Raw genomic sequence first — 23,271 nt, forward strand, 5'->3', positions numbered from 1 at the left:
TATAATTCATAAATAAATATGTAACATACTCTATTTGGTTTGCTAATTGTTTAAACTTAATGTCTAACATAATTGGGTATATCATAATAATACAACAAGCATAATATTCACTCTATTTCATGTAATTCCGATAGACAAAGTTTCTGTAATGAATTTTGCGAAATTTTGTGTACTCATTGATTTGCGATATTTGTTTAGGCGAATTACAGTTTGCACTCCGGGAGATAAAAAGGGGAAAGTATTGCAGCTAATATTCAATGAAAAATAGAAAAATAAAGCAGAGTCACCAGGCATCGTATAATAAAACAATCATAAAATAATAACATACAAATGAAGTAATACGCATAATTATATTTATAATAAATAAAAGTCTACTTTCTTCCTCAAGGTACGTTCTATATCTTTTGTTATATCACGGTAGTAATAAAATATTTGAAGATTAAATTATACACAGCATAGAAGTTTACCTGTTACGTGTTCAGATAATTGATCAGCGTACATCTCAACGATCTGGAGAGCTTCTTCCTCGGTGAGATCAGGTGTCTCGTATAAGCTAACGGAAACCTCTTTACCATCGAAACTGAAGGATACTTCTCCTCGATCGTCTAACGTGACGGAATGATCGGTTTGTGGTGTATCGTATAACTGGGACGTTCTTTCTTCGTGAATCGTTGAAAGTGACAAGTTCCTAGCGAGTTCGTGACCGTTTGGCGACAGTGGTTCTTTCGCTTCTTTTTGAACCGGGAGTTTATCTATGAAACATACATTTGCTGGATTTGCAACGTATTTAGTGAATTTTTGATACTCATAAGAAATTTGCTGTCGCTAAAAATACTCTAAAATTATTTATAACGTTGCCTAACTGCGTGTCAATGCAAACATTTTATTCCTCGTTTAGATCCTACAATTTTATAAACTACTATGAAATATTTCTAGCGATATGATATTCGCTCTTTCTGTTAATAATAGAAATTTGTCGTATGCAGTAAATCTCTTTAAAGAATCTGTTGTATCACCGCTTCTAAGAAAACTCTACATCTGGTCTTTTTAGTTTTCTCAAGCACCGAAGCCATCGACAGCGTATAGACGAAAGACTAGGACGAAGGCACACCATGAACAGTATGTTACGCCACGAGGCTTAGTATAGGCTGTATTTCTAACCGTCGCTCGCGGTCCTACAGCGTCGCAGACGGATCGTCTAATCTGCCCGACGGAAAATATACAATGTATCGACGAGCGCATAGTTGTCACCAAGCAGCGAGTTCCAGAAACGTCGATTTCGGTCCATTATTTTATTCTCACAAAGAAGGTGGCCTACGCGATCATAGGCGCGAACGGTAGCGTGATCCGAGCGTAGCGGGGGTCGTCTCCCCGAGAAGACAAAGAATTGATCCAAGGGCAATCAGTCTCGTTTGAAGATTCAAACGACATACATCGAGAGGTCTGACGATTGAAATTAAAGTCGCTTAGTCTAACGAATTTATTGAGAGATATCGTGAAGTCGGGTCGAATTTCTGTAACGCATTAACTGTATTCATCGCTAAATAATTCGTGACGCTTTTATTATTATACGATTTATTGTTAAATGTACAAGCTATATTAACCTGTTAATACAGTGTTAAATTCATTGAACCACCTCTGTTATCTTAACCGAAACAGGGGAACGACTAATTCGCGGCGTCGATTATACGAATTGTAGCGAGAATTTACGCCTCTCGCTCACGCGTTTCCCTCGCGACCGCGTCTCTCCGCGAACGGTCGTAACACAGTACACAGGCGACGATGGCTTCAGGGCTTTCAGTCATAGGGTAACACTGCTAGCGTGCGGATCTGGACCAGCTCAAATTATATTCCTACTTGTATTTACACTTCTGTATTAAAATTTATTTTCTACCTTACAATTTATCCACGCGTTTCTCTGTTCACGTATCTAATAATCTCAACAATCTCGACGAACCAACGTACAAATTATACCGTTTACGCGTCTCAATTTACGAAACGGTTACGTGTAAATATTTCGTCCGATCTGATAAATGATCCTCAATTACGATAATTAGGATACCTTCGAAGCCAAGAAGAGACGCTGAACTGCTGACAGTTCCCATGCAATTTGTCGCTTCGCAGGTGTAAGTGCCCAAACAACAGGTGCCATCTTGTCCAGAAATGATCCTGTGAATATCTCCTGGCTTTAACTCGACGCCATCCTTGTACCATTTCAGAATCGGCTGAGGCACACCGATCACTTTGCACTCTAAATTTACCGCGCCTTCTTCCGATAATATGGCGCGCAAACTCTCAAGAAACTTGGGTTTCTTGTAGTGCTTGGGAATGATTAATTTGAGAAAACAGGAAGTGACGCTTTGACCGTGATCGTTGGAAGCTACACACTTCCATTCGGCCTAAATCGTTAGATCGGAAACGGTTATTATTTATCCATTTAGTCTGTTGACGTTGCAAATTTTCTTCTTATTATTTTTGTAAACAGTTACTACTCACTTGATCGAGGAATTCGAGCTTTTGTACGTCGAGATGGCAAGTGCCAAGATTTTCCTTGGCAACCTGGTATTTCTCGTTCTCCTCCACTGGCTGGTCGTCCCTGTACCAAGCTAGGCTTGGCTCGGGCGAAATACTGACTGCGAAATTTACACAGACCAATGTTATTTGTAACTTGAAATTCTCTATCGATGACAGTCCCGTCTTTTATCTATGATCGTGTACCGAAACGTTTAAAAGGTTGAAAGTCATACAGAATTTACGACAATATGATATTAGCATAGGAAGATATTTTTTTGATAGTTTTAAGAAGCTTAGTTTCTGATATAAATATCACGTATTAGGTTGTCCGAAAAATTTCTTTCGTTTTATGAGGAAATAATAGACGCACGACGTTTTTTCTTTTATATTATTTTGTCGAATTACGTACGATCCATTTTCTTCTGTCGAGGAAAAACACCGCGACGTTTCGCAGACTTGCTTTCGCGTTTGTGCGAAGGTGCATTGTTGTAAAATACACGTTTGCGAAAGAAAGGCACTTTCCGGACAACCTAATATATAGGTTTAGTAATGCTTTTACTCGTAACGTGAAATTTGTTATCTATGACAATCTTGCTTTTCTCAGTTCTGATAATGCAAGTATTGAAATGTGTAAGAAATTTGGAAAGTCATATAGAATCGACGGTAAAATAATTTTTGACAATTACCTTGATGCTTTTAAGAAAATTGTGGCGTAATAACGTAATAGTATGCTTTATTCGTAATAGTATCTTCTAAGTCGAAGATTAAGATAATAAATTAAGTTCTGCATGCAGTTACCTTGCACCGTAAATCGGAAATCTTCGTTAATTCTCGCTTCGCAACTTCTAAGACCTTTGATGAAAATGGGCGGCTGATTTGTGCTTAAAAGTTGCAGACGTTCTTCTTCGTTTAATTGATTTTGTATATCTTCGATCGTTAATTCGGCTGTACTTTTTGCTTCTCCCATACAATTTCTTGCGATGCAACAATAGGATCCTGGTACGAAATCGAATATTACGAGCATTAATGAAACGATTATATGTCGATAGAAAATCAAATATTTGTAAGACCATTACGTATTTGGATGTTTCAATTGTACGATCGATACCTAAGGAGTTGGTCCCGGTTAATTGATAAACATCTCCTGGTTTTAGTTCCTGACCGTCTTTGAACCACCTCAGCAATGGCGTGGGGAATCCTACGACTTTACACTCGAAGGACACCAGACCTTCTTCTGTCAGGACAGCTTTCAAGCTTTCCATGAAGCGGGGTTTCCTGTAGTTCTTTGGAACTTGACGAATACAAAATTAATTACACGATCTGACAATAAATCTCCAATGCCATATAAATATCAATCAACAACGAATCTACCTTTGAACAATTTAAAGATTTAAAAAGATTCAGAAATCTTCATTTTCTTTTTCTGTTATATTGGGTTGGCAACTAAGTGATTGCGGATTTTGTCATTAGGTGGTATTGACTGTCGAAGTGATCGCCACTTCTAAGAAAACTCTACATCTGGTCTTCGGTTTTCTCAAGCGCTGAGGCCATCGATAGTGTCACGCACTCAAGAAAACCATCCGCTTAGTAACCAGATAGACCGAACACCCTGCATGCCGCATCTGTTGAAACAATAGACTAACGAGACCCCCTCCAAAGGGACTATGTCCTCGGTGGAGGGACCTTCCCAAACCAACGAAAAGACAGTCTGTCGTAGCATCTCGAAGCTATCTGTTGTAACATTCTAAACCACGCTGTTGTAACCGTCACTCTGTTGGATTTCTGCAATAAATCTCATTTTCCCAAATCAAGTTCTATTTTCTTCAACCTATTCGAGAAAGAATCATTTCGTTCGTGCCGCGGCGCGAGGAGATCACCGGCGATCCGTTAATTTCGCGATCTTTTGTGTCTCCGACGTGACAATAGCGCATAGACAAAAGAATGCGTCGATGACAGACCATAAGCGGTACATGTGCGACGTTGGCTTCAGGGTTCTTTTAGTTTCAGGGTAACATTGCTAGCGTGCGGACCTGGACCAGCTTACATTGTATTCCACACTTTGTACTTTAATATTCACAATATATATAGATATGTCGGGTTGAAGTTTGGGCTTGGATTAGGGGCGTGTAACAAATCTTCGCCTGGGTTGTTCATCGTTGTTGTACAATCGAGATAGCGTTTATTATCACAGATATAGATGGTACAAGATCGACCAGTGACCGCGTTAACTAGACGGTAATGACAATGACCTTAGGTTCGATATGACGAATCCACGGTCCACTCTTTGTTAAACTTAGAATATATTTTGAAGCACAAAGTAACGTACGCTGTGACGCTCGGTATATACTGCTCGTAAAGACGATGTGTAACTCTCCAAGGAGATCGCAAGAATAAAAGACTGATGAAAACTTTCCTCTCCTTACGATCGCTTTCGTTTTGTTGAATATTGGCCGGAGATACCAACAAAATTGCAGCCACCGTTGCTAGGCAGACCCGCGTAGCTGCGACATTGCTCCTGCTCGGAGTTTGATTGTTAACACAACGTGTGTCTCATAATATTGGCACTTCTCTGTTAGGTGGAACGTTCATCCCGTGACCGGTTGTCGCCGAGTGTAGCCACGGTCACGGGATGAACGTTACACCTAACAGAGATACGAAGTTACATAGCTTTCCTTTAAAGAATTGGCCGTACCGGCACTTGACAATGAGACATTCCAGCAGCCACGCACAGACCCCATTCTTTGGGTGAGATGGTCGCCAGATGCCGACGCATAACTAAAGTCCTTTAGATTGGCAAACAGTCTTTGTTATATCAGCCCGTGTGTCTGTCGCCTGTTGCGGCAGGATACGTGACGTCTGCTTTCCTTAAGTACGACGTTTCCCGCTAGGAACTCTCTCTCAAGAGCGGCTAGCATCCTTTTCTAATCGCCAACATGGAGATTAACCAATTAACAGCAACGTCTATTTCCCTCACCCTCCGAGCGGAGGTTTTCTTTGACGAATCCTATGACCTCGTGACCTTAGGCACATCCCACCATAGTTTTCCTCTGCAGCGTCGTCGCGACGGAGAGGCATTCCTTTTCTTACAGTTGCACTGGTTAGATACCTATTGTGTTTGTACGATCAGTGAATACTCTACGTCTTAGTAAAGAGTTAATCAAGCGATCCTTGCATCACAAGGAGTAAGTCGAGTTCGACTTAGAAGTAAAGTAGATCAGTTATCCCGTGAGCCGTGGATTCGCTATATCGAATCTAAGGTCATTGCCATCAGCGTCTAGTTACCATTGTTATTGTTCAGACTTATTTCTTCTGTATTTGTGTTAATAAACGTTATCTTGATTGTGAAACTACAATGAACAATCCAGGCGAAGATTCTTTACACGCCCATAATCAAAACTCAAACAATTCTACTCCGACATATATATATACTTACAATACCTTACAATTTACCCACGCGTTTCTTTGATTCCACATACATCAAATAACGTTAACATTGACAAAATCTACAATCGCTTAGTTTCCAACCCAATAATACGATTGAATTAATTGATTCTCAAAATCGTCTAATGAAAATTCGAGCAGTTTTATTTCTAATTTTAATTCTAATTAAATTGTTAATTATAATAAGAAATTTAAAATTAGCAAATTTTGATGAAATTAACTTAAAATGCATCGAGCGGAGAAAGTGTTAGTTTTCCACTTACTGGACATTGCAACGTAGCAAGTAGTAAACTGTTTCATATCTTCAGCGCTCGTGGCGACGCACTTCCACTCACCCTCGTCCATGGCTTCCACAGGGCTTACCTCTATAAAGTATCCACCAAGGCCATCTTCCATCACGTGGTACTTCTCGCTCGGCTCGATGCGTCCTTCTTTGTTGTACCACGTAATTGCTTTCGGCCATGGTGGTACTTGAACTGTTACATCGTAATAAATTGAATCGCTTCGACGATTAATCGCATCGTTTATTTAATATCCAATAAGAAAAGAAAAGAGTTACATAGATGTACGAGTATGTGTATACTTTACGGTCCTTAAAAACTAGCAGAAAATAGAAAAATGAAATGTAATAATTTGAATATGAAATAATCGTCGTAACTGGATAAGATTGATAGAAAAAACAAACAAACAAAAGAAGAAGGAATTGCAAAAGATATACCTTGGCAAGAAAGCCGGAGAGTGTCCCCAATCCTGCAACATTCGTCCTGCAGAATCCTCGTGAAAGTAGGAAGAGGACCGGACGGTGTTAAGGAATCTGCTGGCTTCAAAGAACCTTCCCTACTGCCTTTCCCAACCACATGTACCTAAAAAATATACTTCGTGTATATGTCCGAATGTCGTGAAAATTCTTTTCTGATAACGGAGGCAATTAATGGGAAAGACGTAAACTTTTAAATATAATATAATAATAAAAATATACGCGTATATAATATAATATAAGAAAACGTAATGTAACGTTATAATACTGTTTAAGCTCGCTTACTTTTGAAGAAGAATAAGCAATTCCCATGCAGTTTACTGCCTCGCAAGTATAAATGCCAAGGGAGGTTGGGTCGTCGAGGTTGGCAGTTAAAGCGAAGACATCACCAGCCTTGATTTCTTTGTCGTCCTTGAACCATCGTAGCACCGGCGTAGGTACACCGACTACTTTACACTCCAAGGACACCGTACCTGTCTCTGTAAGAAGAGCTCGAAGCTCCTCCACGAATTCTGGCCTTTTGTACGCTTTTGGAACTGTAGATTAAAAAATGAAAACAAATCGAAAGAGAGAATTAATTATAAGAAGAAAGTGCATAGTCCACTCATAGTACACGGTCGAAGTTCGCACATACGATACAGAAAGGAGTACATTCATCAAAGATAATATTTACGGTATGAAACGAATACATTTAAGAGGAATTTTTGTCCGGAAGAAAAGATTCCGACAAAAATTATGATACTTACAGTGTTAATAATCAACATAAGTTTGATTTAATGAGCTGAATAAGATAAAGAAAGATCGTTGTCTTGTTCATTATACATAGTTACTGGGAACATTCTTTTCCTGTAGTAATTATGTAATTATTATTTATTATGCAAAAAATCTATTTAGAAGAAACTTTCTCTTAGAAAAGGAACCATTATCTTAAATTAACAAATTATTATTAACTCTCTATTAACGATACGTCATTAAATTGAATTAAAGAAAGCTACAAAGCAAAAAGACCGCAGCTTCAAACATATTTCTTTTTATTTGATTTAAAAATGTTAAAGGAAAAACGATAAATATTCAAAGTTACGGTCATTCGAAGAGTTTCCTAACACCTTCGATCAAAATTCGCTATTTCTCCGTCCGAATCCCAAAACGCTGACCACGTACGGCTCGTATCTATTTTTGTCTAGAAGACAGCCGCGACGAATCGGAGTTCCGGAAATTCCGGAGTCCCAGGACACTCGCGTAATTTTATCGAATTCAGACTTAAACAGGAACACGTGTTCTTACCGATTACGGTAAGACGGGAGGTGCAGGATGATCGTCCGCTTCGATTTTCCGCCATGCAGGTCCAGTGTCCTTCGTCCTCGACCGTGACAGGTGCCACATCCACGCAATAGAAATTTCCCTCGTGGACGAAAGAGAATCTTGAACCCGCGTGGACCGGCTCGGCATTTCTGTGCCAAGTGATCTGGAATTCAACACCAACGATTCGTTGAGAGATATAAGCCGCGACAAGCCTGCTGACGCCAACAACAAATCAAACGATACGTGCTTTCGGAGAAAACGAACGACAGGAAGATTCGTTCTACTTAATACTTTGCAATTGCTACTCTATTTGATCCTTTATAATCAATATTATAGTTAATCATCTGTAATCAGTCTCCTACGTAATCCCCTGTAATTAATATTCTACTTGGTCGTCCGTAATCAATATTTTATTTATGGTAGAGTATATTTTATTTATGACAGGATAGGGGAGAATATAATCGATTGTACTTTATACTTCAATTTAAAATATGAAGATTACAGAAGAAGAAGGCGATAAGTGACTTTTTCTAATCTTTTATGGAAAAGCAAGTTTAAGATTCAGTACGTTGTTGTACACGCTAGCATACTGTTTATTTATATAATTTTGAAGCTGAACCCGCATTGTTCGTCATTTTCATAATTGTAGAAATATTGAATGTATTAAAATGTTGCTTTGATTTTATAGGAAAACATAAAGTTATATCCTTGGATCTAAAAGTCGTTATTCTTTAGTTATGAAATGTCATTAAAGCCTAGATAATTAACAGGAACGAGTTTGTAAATTCGGAATACTTTTGAAAAGTCTAAACGCGGTATTAATGGTTCTGACATATGGATGTAGCAGATTAACGATTCTAGAGAAATAGAAATTCTTGATAGTCTTTATAACATTTATAACAATCCTAAGCTGCTCGTACTGCAAATCGATTTATTTCACCTATCTATTCATTTGTTAACCTACATTTTTATTTTATCACGGTTCTGTTCTCTAACTCTATGAAAATTCATCTGAAAGATGCATGAAATCTCGAATGGTAGGAGAAAGTAAAGTCCAATTTTTCTTTCGGACCTTTTCAGCAGATGGATAGTCAATTCTTAATAGTTACAAATCACGCAAACATACAATTCCTATTCAACCTAAATAAATACATAATTCGTCGTATTCAATCTATTCGATAATCAACATTTTTATAATTATTATTTATAACAAACTCTACTTCTGACACTAGCCAGCACCAAAATTCCACATTTGAAAGTTGTTCGTCTCGGTTTTAATCTCAAAGACCACATCAATTATTTCAAAATTGCCCTCGCAATTTCAACGAGAAATTCCGCCGGGACCGTTTCGTAGCAAATTCTCTTCCCTCGAGCGTTACGCAACCCGGTCAGAGAGAATCGCCGCGCGAAAAACGAGCATTCGAAAGTTTACGGGCTCCCGAGGAGCAGTCAGAACGCACGCAGATTTAGCCGATCTGCGGGCATAGTTTCAGGCCATAGTATACGCGCGCGCGTAATAATAGTCGTAATACGACGCACAGGACCGCGTAACGATCTTCGTTTTCTACCTTTCGTCTCTGAATCTCGGGTCATGGACCTCGGCTGGCTCCCTTTTAGCGCGCGTTTCCCGCTTCGTCCGCTGTCGACCATAGAAGAACCAACAGAAAACCGTCGCAATAAGTCACCGGTTGATTTCGACTTAACTCTTCCGGGTTAATCACCGATGTTGGCACGGATTCCTTTGCCTACCAATTTTGTCTACCAATTTTGTCTACCAATTTTGTCTACCAATTTTGGAACATACCAGGCTTCTTCTTTATTCGAATCTCAATTCGTCGATCGATCTTCTGATCTTTGGTATCGAACGTGTATTCTAAATAAAATTTTTTCCCGGTTTAACAAGTTTACCGTGAGATTACCGGTGCTCATCGTTGACGTGTGTTTTCTTAGTAAATTGTTTAGAACGATTAAAATATAGTCAATCTCATGGACTGGACAATTTTCAACAATTCGAATGTCTTAGGTAACATTGTCAGAGAAGAATAAGTGCAACATGATATTTTGTAAAAATTGAATATTATCGTGTGATATTGTTCAGTGTGTCTGTTAGAAAATTATGGAATTATTTTCCACTTTGTCGATAATTTGTTCTGTAATTTGTTTTTGCAGAGATGGATTAATTGTGTACAGATAAAGAAATCACAATGATGGTTAATTTAGCATTATCAGTTTCACTTCCATTTTTATTTACATGCTTATTAGCATAATTGGATAATTTACAGGTGGAAAAATTCACTTGTATAATTATATTTCTTCTATTACCAAGGTTGTTGACTGATTTACAAAGAGATTAATAATATTTATAAGTTGTAAAATTTCACCGATAATATTAATCCAACTGGGCAAGAGGATCTAGGAACTGTCATTATTTCAATCTCAAGTAGATACTACGTAATATTAACTGTCATAATATTCGTCAATTTACCTAATTCTATATACTTTACTATTTCATCGTAGTAGTTAAGAGTTGAGTGATCAGCACGATATAGCGATGTAAATGATTACCTGCGGTGTGGTCGAACTCCGGATTTCCACGAGGAATCTGGTCCTGGTGCCAACTTTAACTGCAAGATCTGTCAATCTTCGTAAGAAGACTGGTGGATCACCCTCTTCCGAAGCTTCATCGATGCTGAGGTGAATTTTCTTGGAAGATCCTTTGTCGAATCCCTGACCAACTCTCGTAGCCACCAAAGCATAGTGTCCTGTGTCGTCCTTTTGCGATTGCTTCAGAGTCAACTGGACGACGTTGCCTCTCATTTGTACTCTATATCGATCGGATGGTATCGGTACATCTCCGCGTAGCCTACAGTAAAATTGGAATTTTGCCATTTAACGTACATAAAATAATATAATATATAATATAAATTAATATAATAGATAAATATAATAAGTAAGATGTATATGGAAATTTACATTAATTAATGTATATTAATTTGGTAGTATACTATTTTATAATAGTAACGTATATTGATTTCATTTTTTATGCAACCATTCAATAATTTTATCGGCAGTTTTGATATTTGGTTAAAGCTAAATATTTATAAACTGTCAGAAAATAAATGTATTGATAGCTGATCCAAAGCATTTATCGCGATTCACGCGTTTTATCCATAGATATACAGAATGAACCATGTAGTTGGGTTGAGCTGTAGTTTCGATTTTGTTGCCAAACAGCAAATATCTAGGAACATAGGTCTTATCGTGTCATTCCATTGTACTCTCTACGATTTATCGCTATCTTCAACGAAATCGAAACTATAGCCCGTCCCAACTGTGTGGTCCACCCTGTATATGTTCACTTGTTCAATTTCTATTTCATGTGCAACGTTATAAGCTCGTTTAGTCGATTCTTATTCCAATGCGCTTTAATTAGAAATTTTACAAAAATCTATAATTATCACAATTCTTCTAACAGAGTTCTGTTACTTAAAAAAATTGTTCGAACGTTTGAAAACGTAGTAATACACAGGGACAAACTCAGATATAAAAAAGTAGGAAAAGTTCGTATTTTAATTCAGTTAGTCTTTCTTCGTTACGATACTATTCAGTCATTGTCATCGTTCTTCGTCTCTATTTTCTACTAATCGTAAACCTTTAGATGTCTTACGATTAAACTCGATCATCTGATAACCGTTGTCTCTTCTTTTCTACAATTATCCAATCATTCACAGAATCATCACAGACAGGTACGCAGATAACGCGAGTGAGTTACGACTTCTCGGTATACGTGGGCGTTCTATAAATATCTTTGGAACGAATCGCGTACATTGAAACAACAGACTGGCGGAAACGAATTCACACCCTATGCGAACATTCCAACATTCCCAGCTTCCTCGTCTTGCACAATTTCGGCATTTACGACTTGCATCAATCTCTATTTGACCATTACGTGGGATACTAATTTTGGTTGCTCGAAGAAAAACTAACGAGACATTAGACGATGTGTTATAATCATGTGGAAGGTCACAAACTGTTAGAATTTTTACAATTTTTACGATCATGCGTGACTAGTCACTTCATTTATATAGCATGAACAAAAATAATTTGATATGATAATAAATAACGTTTGTTGTAACGCCGAAAGAGTAAATTCCAGTTTATTCGTATTTCCTATAATTGTTCGAAGTTTGTGCGCGTAAATTTTTATAAAAATGAATAAACATTTTTTAGCAAAAATTGGCAGAAACATGGTAACTTTCGTTACATTTTTCGAACGAATGAATTCTTTAAACCATTATTTACGCAGCCCAAATTTTTTACATTCGAATCATTTCTCTAAATCTGATAATTTCTCGGATATTCCGTCAAATATGTTTCCAACCCCCAGATTTGTCGACTGTTTTCGTCACAACTTTGGTTTGCAAATTAAAAGTTTGGAATGTAACAAATTAATATTTAAGGATCGACTTTTCATATTTCTCAACGATGGTTACGTATAGTATCGTGTCATCGTCAACAATTAGAAGCTTCGAGATTTACAGATTTCTTTGCTAAAGTGAACTTTGCTCGGAGTTTTCTTAAATTAAAAGTTTCGTCACTCGTGCCATTTGTCCCCTGAACTTCTGATTTAAAAGAAAACACAGACGAATCGACTGCCAGCGAGAAAGCGAAGAGGAACACTTTCTAACGAAACGAGGTCGGTTTTGCAATATCCAAATGCCAATTTGTGTGTCTTGTCAGGGCGATGGCCGAAGTCCAATCGGACCTTCGCATTCGTCTATCTTTTATTTCTTCACCGTCTGAACGACACGATCGGCTATCATTTGCAAGCTCGCTCGATTCGTGGTCACTAGTCATAGTGAAAAAATCTTTGTTTGCGCAATGTGTACGCACATTGAAAAGCGCAACCCTTTGCAAGCTCGGGGCGCGTGCATAGGCGCCTCCTCGACGACGACGCGGTCAAACGCGCGCGCTCAAGCTCGATGACGCAATATCTATTTTGCCTAACCGTGAAACAGATTACGCGTTCCGCAATATCGATCGATCTTATCGTCGTTTACGTTTCAAAAGCTGCAGGAACTTCGCGTGAAAACAAATAGAATGGAAAACCGATGGAATTTTCACAGAAAATAGCACGAACTTTTTGGAATATTATACGATCGGAGGACAATTCGTGAAATTGGGAAGAATTTAACGTGGTCGTTTGGTGTTTGCGTGTAGGTTTAGACCTGTAGTTTAATTGGTTTGTTAATCGAGAATTTTAGTTAAGCGATTTATTTTAACTAGAAGTTAGAACGTTGTTTATGTAACTTTATATTCTTGTGACTACGATATTTGCATACTATGTACACTCTGTAGGTTTCTACTTGCTGAAATTTCTCTCATAGACGCCAAATATCTGTGTTCCAATTGTTACATTTGTTTTATTTTGATCTTGTAACGAGGAGTTTCTTATTCCATTGATACATTAAATAGCGTAACTAGATACTATGATACATTAGAAATTTTCTAATTCTGTTTCAGAGCTTTTACAGAAACAGCTATGGATTCTCGAGAAGAAAGGCTATTTATTTATCTAGGAATGACAAGTATTTAATCACATTGGTGCCACAGAGAAGAGAAGAAACACCGAATTCTAATAAATTGTTTGCAATTGTATCAAGTAATTATAATGTAAATTCTAAGGTAACATAAAGATTCACATTAAACTTAAGTAAGATAACAAACATAGACGTTCAAAACAAATATAATAACGTCTAAAGTTCATATGTACTTTTAATTACGGAAACAATTTCCAGTCCATATCAATCTTCCATCAAAATAAGTCTATTTAATAAAAACAATCACTGTTATACCTTACTTCATTCACAAAGAAAAGTAATCTAATAATTTCGCACGAAAAAATAATTTTTTAATAATTCCATAAAAACCTCATCGTCGCGTGCACATCACGACAAATAAATATATTCGAATCCTGTCAAGAGATTTGACATTAGTCGAAACAACATAGCGATAAGAAGAAGACGCAAGTGGGAAGAAAATGGAAAATACGAAGCGTCACGTCGTGGTCAAAGCGTACCTAATTCCCTTACGTCAGTCGCACGCCGTGGTTGCACCACTGATCTCTCGCGTTACGGTATTTCTAGATCGTTACGAGATATTTCAGTGATTCGAACGCTGTAACACGGCCTCCGAAAAATTCGATCGATACTCGCAGTTGCCGCGATCTCGATCTCGCGACGATCGAACGACAAAGTTGTCGCTGTCGTGCATACACGCTTGATTAAAAACACGACGAAAATAGGGCAGTAGAGCAATGCCAAGAGTTTGAGGCGCTCTAGATCATTTGTTTGCCGAAAATACGTTGGAAGCGTGCAACCGATTTTTATTTAGATACCTTCGGACGATAGGAACGCAGAATTTTCCTATTAGAGCGCTCGAAATTCAAGATACCACGAGGTACTTTGTAAAAACGGTATAAAATTTCGTTAAACGTACGATGTATATACTTAGGGTGTTTATGAGTGAAAGAAGTATCGTGTAAATAAGCTTCGTTTGTAGCGTCTAAGACCTGCGTTATTCGCACAACCGAACCGAAACTCAAGGTTTCTCTAATATGATTTAACATCGAATTTTCTATCCGTTTCACGTTGATGTTTATAAGAATAGGATTTTATAGAATAGAAACTCTATTTGCATTTAATTTTGGTTGCGTACTCGACGATAGCCATCTTGATATTTCTATAGTATTCAGCTTGTAATTGAACGAATTGAATGATGAGAATAATTGTCCTACGATGGACGACTGAGACTCGATGGAAGAATTTAAGGCGTAAAATATCTCGATTAGTATCTCGAGTTGCGAATAATCGCAACAGGTTAGGATCTCTGATTTTACGATAATTATAATTCCGCTAATTTCGCTTTGTACTTTCGATTTTATATAGTAAAGATTGCTAATGATTTTTATTGCCAAGAAATTGAAACCAAATCCGTGACAAGCAGCTATGGCAAGGAAATTTTCGAGAATAGTGTGACGATTTTTAGAGGCATCCGTTATTAACTTCACTAAACAAAATTAGAGTTAATAATGTCAATACGAGTCCACTTACAGAATAGAATCTAATTGTCTAACGAGTAAAATTCCACATTTTTCGATCACATTATCCTAGATTCTGCTAATACAAACAAACGAAAGAAACGAGAAACCAAATGGACGTAAAGGATTTCGCTTTCAGTAACTAAATTACGGATCTTCGTATATTCGTTGTAAATTTTAACCAGTAAGAATGTACAAAATACACGATACACAAAATATATAAAATATCAACGACATAGCACTCGTTGGCATACTTGCTAGACGTTACAAATCTCAATTTAGATCTCATTTTTATCTTCATAAAGATATGAATTTGCATAAACAACTACAGTCTTCTAATAAGTCTAAATCCTGTATAGTACCTTTAGTATGCTACCAATAATTGTAAAATCCTACCGGTATCCAGAACGGTTTCTAAACGATCCCGCAATGGCAGGTTTGTTGCCATTGGCGCACTTGCAGCAGTCGCTCCCCATGTCACACGTTCGTTCGACGCTCTTCCTCCTAGAATCAAGATTCACCACTCGCGAAACAACAACAGTCACCACCAATAATCACTCGCGAATTTGTCAAACCAACCATCCCAGACGAAACGCGACAGTTGCATGCTTCGTATACGAGAGCTAAATAAGGGACGAAAAGGTGGATGAAATCCGAATCGATGCATCGATTCTTCCGTGTCCTGCGGTTCTGTACTCGCATTGATACTTAGTCACCGATCGATTTTTATTTCATTGCCGATCGCGTCGTCCTGTCACACGTTGGCATCGCCGTTGCGTTATTTATCGTTGTCGTGATATTGCTGGTGTGCACGGTGACAGGGGCGCAAAAATAAACCGACAAGCGTTTCTTCGTGTCTCACGACCCTGACACGTCTGTTCGATGACTTCACTTCGTCTATCTCGATGATACCGATCGTCATTCTATCCACGGCTTCCGACAATACGCTCCAGCTGGATCGCGAAACTTGCTCCTTATCACTGGTATATTATAATTCACTCTATTCTTCTTTCCATTATATATCTTCGTTCGACGTTGAAACTCGCTCGCGTGAACCACCATGCAACGTTACTACCGTTGTTATAACACGATCGTTGTGTCGAAATTTGGGAATTATTATGTTAAAAACAAAAAAAAAAAGGTACTCGAGGAGGGTTGGTCGAACTCTGTGGAGGGGGGTAGCGTGCGATCGTCGAGCGATCTGTCAGCTATCGATCCTGATTGTTTCTCTAGACCTCTCTGTTCTAATTAGCGGTCGATGCGTGTAAAGCTAAAACGAATTGGAAGAGAGAGAGAGAGAAAAAGAGGGGGAGTTGGAAAGAGAGGTCCGAGCTGATTTTTAGCCGCTCGTCGATCGTCGCGACGCTCCCTCGGAAGACTGATAGCGAGATGCCAGCGCCAGATCGTCCGCGCCCGATTTTCCACCTCCACATCCGCCACCTTCCGCTATAGTTCGAAGGAAGCTATAAGCAACGAGATGCGTGCAGCATCCTAGAGTCGGAACCAAGGAGCAGCGCCACTTTCGTCTTTTCGCGAAAATTTTCGAGCTCGGTCGAATTTAGCCTGCATCGAGGGGTAGAAGGGGGATGGTCGAAGAGAAGAACGTCAAAGCCGTGTCGGAATTTTCGTAACTCGCGAGAGGAACGCTTCCGTCGTCGTGGTGACGTAGCGTCTGAATGGTCAGGGGACCGTCACTGGCCAACTCGTCGATGAAAGAAGAAACGATCGTTGAACGTTGCTGCTACGTTTCTTTGCTATCGAAAGGAATTTCAAATTTCGGTGGTTGCTTAGTAAAAGGAGCGCAATTTTCTTGTGATATTTTTCCTCGAAATGATTTTGGGAATCAAATTGTTTGAAATTGTTTTACAAGAGACGCTCCATCCTTTTGTTTTTAGCTGTTTCACTTACGATATTCATTCATACTTGCGACGTGAGTTACAGTTTTGAGTCGATAGAAGTTGAGATTCGTATTCGCAATTGGGTTAGTTTGATTTCGATTCTTTGGATCAAAGATAATTAAAGATACGCGTTATGTGCAGTATTTCAATATTGCGTAATCCTACACGATGTTGTAAAAGCGGAAAGCTTAAATGGTTCACTTGGGTCGTTAACAAATAAAATAAATTATAAAGCGAGAAGCTAAAAGCACTGTTTTCTGAACGTGTTAAGTGAGTGCACGCGTTAAGAATTGCTTGGACTTATTTGTTAACTGGTTCTCTGATCGTCTTACAGAAGTATAAATAGTAATTTTAAACGTCTGATTTCCAATTCGTAATATCGAAACGATTTTCTCCTGTACCGCGTATCGTTCTTGTCCCTTCTATTCTTTACATAGTGCTAAGAAATTAGCCTGTATCGAGGTCAAGGTTTCGGCTGAAAATCTATTTCTGAAACCGTAGCGATCACTTAGAGGAAAATAATTTCGATAAAAAAAAGGAGCTTTCGTACAATAGACAAAATATGCTACTGTACATTGTTGCCATACTAATACACGTATAGCGATACACTGCCTGATAATAGTACGTTATATGGTAACTTTTCTTCGACAAAACGTCTCGACGCATGTATTCGAGGAGAAGGATTCGGCAAGTACAGGTGAAACGAGTCAGATGACGAATCGTCCTGAAAAAGACAACAATTACTACCATCGATCCGTCACCCTTGTCTTATTTAAGCGGCGAGGCTAGATGAGGTCACGTTTCGCGTTCCCGAAATAAGCGTTCGATGGTTATGCACCGAATCTTTCACCTTCCTAGGCAGCTTGATATATTACTCATTACTAAAAAGACTACCTGAAATTCAGCGAAACTAAAAACATTCTCACTAAAGCTAACTGCCACTGATAAGGAACATCGATTATGCTAATACACGAAACTTTTACGTTCTGCTATACATTATGAAAATTATTGATGTTGACTATTTGAAGGTTTTGGTCAGTGTTTACTTGCAGTTACAATTTATTTTTATACCTAGTCACTCATTTAAATAACACGTTTCTATATTCTTAATTTTGAATATTTTTCATTTTGGTACTCGGAGATTGATTCAAGATCATCGAATGTACGTTTGCAAGTGTTAATCATTAAATTACGTATTACTCTCGTGTCGTTTGCTTTATCTGTCTTTCAGTTACACATGGAAACATTGGAAGTAATTATCTATGATCGAGTATATATTTTTCCCTATTTTTACTGAAGCTTCGCTTAGAGAAATTGGAGAAAAATTGTCCGCGATTAGCTACATATTTTATTCTCTTCTTTTTAATTTCATTCGAAAGGATCGGGGGAGAAATTGTCTGTAATTAATTTGTATTTTTTGGTTCTCGTTTTTTCTTTCTTAGTTGAAGATATCGGAGAGAAATAATATTTTTTCTCTTTCGTTTGATATCGTTTGAAAAAATTGGGAAAATTACGTCCGATCAATTACGTCCCTGGCATTGAAAAATTTACGCGAGAATTATATGCGAAAACTCGCGCAACGAAATTACACGAGACGACGGTGTAATTTGGTCCTCCGCGAAAATTAAGTGCGCGACAGCTCGAAATAAACTGCGTTTGATCCTTGGCACGTTTCAAGGTTTCCACCCGAAATTAGGGCCAATAGTCGAGAATGAACGATAACGGGTAAACGACGATGCTCGATCATTATAGCACGGGACGAAACAACGCTCAGGGGTCGTGAACTTTCGAGTTGTTATCGGTTGCTTCAACCCGCGTTTCTAACTTCCGATCGCAACAGGTATTCCGTCGATTTCATTTTTACGCTATAATTATCCTTGTTACATAATTTTACTATCGTAAATGTATTGAAACGATGTAATAATACCCATGGAATTAGACCAAAAATATAATTAACAAATTTTTGATGATAGTAAATAACATTATATAAATAGACATATTTTGTATAGTAAAATTAAGGATCATATTTAGGCTAAAGATTTTTATGAATTTTTAAGAAACGCAACCCTTTTGCGTTCTTTGAATTATTTTCCACCGAACTATGCTTCTCTATTGTTAGAATATTTCTTAAACCACAAGAGGAATCGTTATTGATCTGTATCGTGATTTTTCATTCTGGTGTTATGCTAAAAATTTGCTTGAAACATCGAGAAAGGAAACATCTCAAAAATGAGATTGTGTGGTAAAGAATTCAAGTATCCAAAGTAAAGTACTCGTTACGAAGTATAATAGACAAAATTTAATAGAAATAAATTTCTACCTTAAGTTCCATTTTTTTTTTCTTTACTTATATTCATCGAAATACAAAATTGCATAAACGTTTGCAGTCTGATCTTAACGAACCAAAGATGTTTGGTTATTACCAAACTATCGAAATTCGTCACAAGGTTAGCGAAATCTTATAATTAGAATATCTATGTTACAAAGTTCGAAGACACCGAAAGAAAATATACCAAACGTTATGGAGCACGAAATTAAACTTACAGTTCGAATCGTAGTTCGTCGAAAACGTCGGACCACCGTAATTTCGGTTCCACGACGATGTCTTCGCCGACGCGTCCTTGAACCGGAAGGACTTGGTCCGGCTCCAGCCATCGCGGCGGTCCTTTGGCTTTCGTCGTTTGATCTGCAACGAATTGTATAATGAAATTGTATAATGAGCCATTACTAACGCGACTATGAAAATACAGCTTGAACGGATGACAACGTTTACTTGAGGAACGAGACGCGTTCCAAGCGAAAAGCACGTGACGCGATATCGTCATAACGTTATTCCGTTAAACCGCAGGCGAAAATCTATTACTCGCGAACGGTACTTGGTATTTTTCCTTTCACGTAGTATCAAAAATGGCTACTGACTCGGTAGTGTACGTTATACAGTAGGTCAGGACAGAAATTTTTTACTAATATATTATTTTAATATAATAATATATCATTGTATAAAGTATCTTGAAAAATATCATGAACAGTGTAATTAGACGTAACTATCATGATCATATTGGCTACATTTGAAGCGAATACAAAGACGTATTTATTACAAATGTATGTTTCAAAGAGATAAAAAATTTAAACGGTTTATTGTTGGGTATATTAAAAAGTCACTATACCTAGAGACTAATTATGTGTTTAAGTACAGCAGTTACATTGCCGGATATACGTATAGCGACAGTTGATCATTTACATTTACTGGAAAACTCTAATGAGTTATACTTTATTTAGTATTTTAATTATAATGCACGTAGAAAGTACCAAAAGCGTAAATTAATTCACTGTAATTTTCCATAAAATAACAATTTGCATTTATCGTTATACAAAATTTATTATATTCTTTCGAACCGTGAAAATATATCGCGGCATAGAATAAAGTTATAGTATTGTAATTTAATTGATTGCGAAACTAAAGGCACGATAGTCTCGAAAGTTGAAATACACGAGAAAATCTATGTTGTCAGAACATTGACGTACATCGCTGTAAAGAATTTACTGTACTGATTACGCCGAATGTGATGCCAAGAAAAAGAAAAATAATAAATTTATATAATAAAATAAGTAGATGACATAAAAACAGTGAAAAGCATTGAATTTGTACAAATTTCAATAAGTGTCCTAATATTTTTGACCGGTGGTGTAAATATAGATACCTGAGTGGAGAAAGCAACCAAGATGGAAACCGCCTAAGAAAATAAAACGAGGCTCAACATCAAATCTTTGCTATAATAAATTTATTTTTCCATATCCATCTTCGCAAGTCTCTTTGGTAATTTCCACCGCGAGTGGCAATTTCGCTCGCGTGTATCTCCATCGAACTCGACGTAACAGGTAAATAAATACATTAAAAAATAAACATGGCCGCGATTGTTTCGGACACTTGGTTTTGTTCCCAACACGACATCGACAAAAATTTTCTCAAACTATTTCATGGTCCGATCTTTTCCACGCTACGATTAAAGTTGATTTTTACTCTTATTTTTAACGTGGATTTCGTTCTCGTAAACGCGTGTTATTACCGGTCCCTGGAGTACGAGGCACGCATAAATCCTGACTCTGCCGCCAGCCTCTGTCGGGACCACCAGTCTCGAGATTTTTATGTAACAGCGATCGCGAAACAACCTACAAACGATGTTAAACGCGTCTACGTTGCTCACGCGAGAACGAGCCTCCACCTGGCACCCAGCAGAAAGATTCAACGACCAGCGATCTAAACAAATTTCGTCACTGAACGTCATCGATCGAAGAGGATCCACGTTTTTACCGAAACTTAACGAACCGAGAAGTTTATCGAAGCTTTGTTGATTCTTCCCATCCGGACGCATTTCTCCACCCTCACGATCGTCCACAACTTTAAACCTTTTCACACGTTCTTCGCGTAAGTTTCACCGAATCTTCCCATCACAATCTCCATGTTTGTCCATTCACATTTCGAAAAATAGTAACGAGACGTAATTTTTATCCCTTTTTAATACCATTCTATATCGGTTCTCTCGAGATCTTCAGCAACTTCGAACTTTTTCACGCGTTCGCCACACGAGGTTCATCGAATTTTCCGTTCACTAATTTTTACGAGTTTCAACTTGTACAAATTTGCGTTTCAAAATATAAAATACGACTCGGCCGAGACGATTTTAATCGTAAACTATTTTCTCAATACTCTGTATCGATTCCCGCGATCTCGGACAATCCTGAATCTTCTCACTCGTTTCTTCAATGCGCGATTCATCCAATGTTTCGTCCGCGATTCCGATCTTTAACGATTCACCTTTCAAACGACAAAACGAGACGCAACTTCTTATATTTCTTTGCCTCTAAATACTCTACGTCGTTTCTCGTAACGTTCGACAACTTCGAAAGATTCTCGCGCGTTTCCCACGCGCGACTCATCGAACGTTTCCTTCGCAGTTTCGATTCCGACCGATTCACGTTTCGAGGATAGAAGCCACAGACTCCTTACCTGTTAAGGTCATCTCGTCAGATGATACGAAAACCGATTCTTCCTCGCATTGACATCACTCGCGGAAGAGAGCACGCAGCACGTCGCGTTCGATTCGAGGAAAGAGGCAACCTGCACGTTGTTCCGGTCGCGGGCTCCGGCGCCTCGACCGCCAAAGCTTCCGTTCCTCCCTCCGGCGACCTCTTCTTCACTCTGATGACCTGTGGCACAGCACACCCTGCGCCACGAAATCTGACGGCAGGAGGCCCTGCTGCGGTCTAAAATCGTCTCGACACGCCACTCTCGGCTTCGTCGTTTTAACGAAACGCGCACATGCGCCGTTTAACACGCGTTCGGCCCCAACGCCTCTTTTCTCCCTTTCTCCCCTTTCCATCGGCACGCCCCTCTTTACCCCTCTTTCTTTGGCCTCCTATCTATCCCTGATGTAACCCGGCGCATCGCTGTTTTTTTATCTTTGAATAACTTGTCCCGTATCTTGCTGCGTCTTCGCCGTTCTTTTTCTTTATTATTCCTTTCGCTTTCTTTAACATCGTTCTCCTCTCTGTTTCAATTTCATTTCGGGCAATTTATTGAGGAAAATTTGTTGTTTAGTGAAGTTTTCTTGCCGTGTGTGTGTGTGCGTGTGTTTGCGTAGAATAAGATTAGATGGAAAATCGAAGATTCAGGTGTTGCAGATCGCTTCTGGTGTAGACAACGGGCTACCGTTGCGTCTGAAATATCGAAGATTAAAATATCGTCGGTTTAAAAATTACGGAGATTCAAAACTTACAGACCGAAATGTTGAAGATTTAGATATCGAAAACTAAAATATCGAAAATTGAAATGTCGAAGATCGGAAGATGCAGTCGTCGCTCGTCTGCGTTAGACCTTAGACTCGGTATTGATGCGGTGTTGTTGTGATTTCACAGTGGCGATGCTACTACGTGCTAATAAATATATTGCATATGCGTTTCGGTAGATTTAGGCCTGATGCAAACAAACGATGCAACATAGTTGTAATATTGCAACAGTGAGGCGCTACAATTCTACGGTTGCGTATTTCTAATGGTGCAAAGCTCACGAGCGATACTATTATTGGAAATAATAATTTCCTTTATTTGAATCGATTTTCGACGAATGAATCTTTCAAGGCATTTTTTCGAAATTCTTGGATTTTCTGCAACACGCGGTGACTTTGTTTGTAGCGTATAAGCAAATTAGTAGGACGCTACGACAGTGTCTGTTGCTAACGTAAATCAGCAATAACAGTAAG

At 38.4% G+C, this 23,271-nt stretch overlaps 1 protein-coding gene across 6 annotated transcripts in view; it reads right to left on the reverse strand.

Moving 5' to 3' along the window:
• Positions 1-22,270, reverse strand: part of LOC139996218 (uncharacterized) — a 79,530-nt gene extending 57,260 nt beyond the window's left edge. For 4 of the 6 annotated variants that reach the window (XR_011802171.1, XM_072020474.1, XM_072020460.1 and 1 more), the window contains exons 1-12: positions 22,020-22,269; positions 19,556-19,697; positions 10,580-10,877; positions 7,997-8,177; positions 6,998-7,248; positions 6,674-6,818; positions 6,219-6,431; positions 3,623-3,805; positions 3,313-3,510; positions 2,497-2,633; positions 2,063-2,399; positions 468-752 (exon numbers count right to left, since the gene is read on the reverse strand). Coding sequence is in view for 5 of the 6 variants with exons in the window: in XM_072020474.1 (XP_071876575.1) it covers positions 468-752; positions 2,063-2,399; positions 2,497-2,633; positions 3,313-3,510; positions 3,623-3,805; positions 6,219-6,431; positions 6,674-6,818; positions 6,998-7,248; positions 7,997-8,177; positions 10,580-10,877; positions 19,556-19,697; positions 22,020-22,032 (2,383 nt within the window). In the remaining variant the exon portion in view is untranslated. Of the gene's footprint in view, positions 1-467; positions 753-2,062; positions 2,400-2,496; positions 2,634-3,312; positions 3,511-3,622; positions 3,806-6,218; positions 6,432-6,673; positions 6,819-6,997; positions 7,249-7,996; positions 8,178-10,579; positions 10,878-15,509; positions 16,475-19,555; positions 19,698-22,019 lie in introns of those variants that run through there. The other 2 variants (XM_072020466.1, XM_072020452.1) reach the window with 2 other exon arrangements.
• Between the last annotated feature and the right edge of the window lie 1,001 nt (positions 22,271-23,271).

The sequence above is a fragment of the Bombus fervidus genome, chromosome 2, assembly GCF_041682495.2.
Source record: "Bombus fervidus isolate BK054 chromosome 2, iyBomFerv1, whole genome shotgun sequence".
Taxonomy (NCBI): Eukaryota; Metazoa; Arthropoda; class Insecta; order Hymenoptera; family Apidae; genus Bombus; species Bombus fervidus.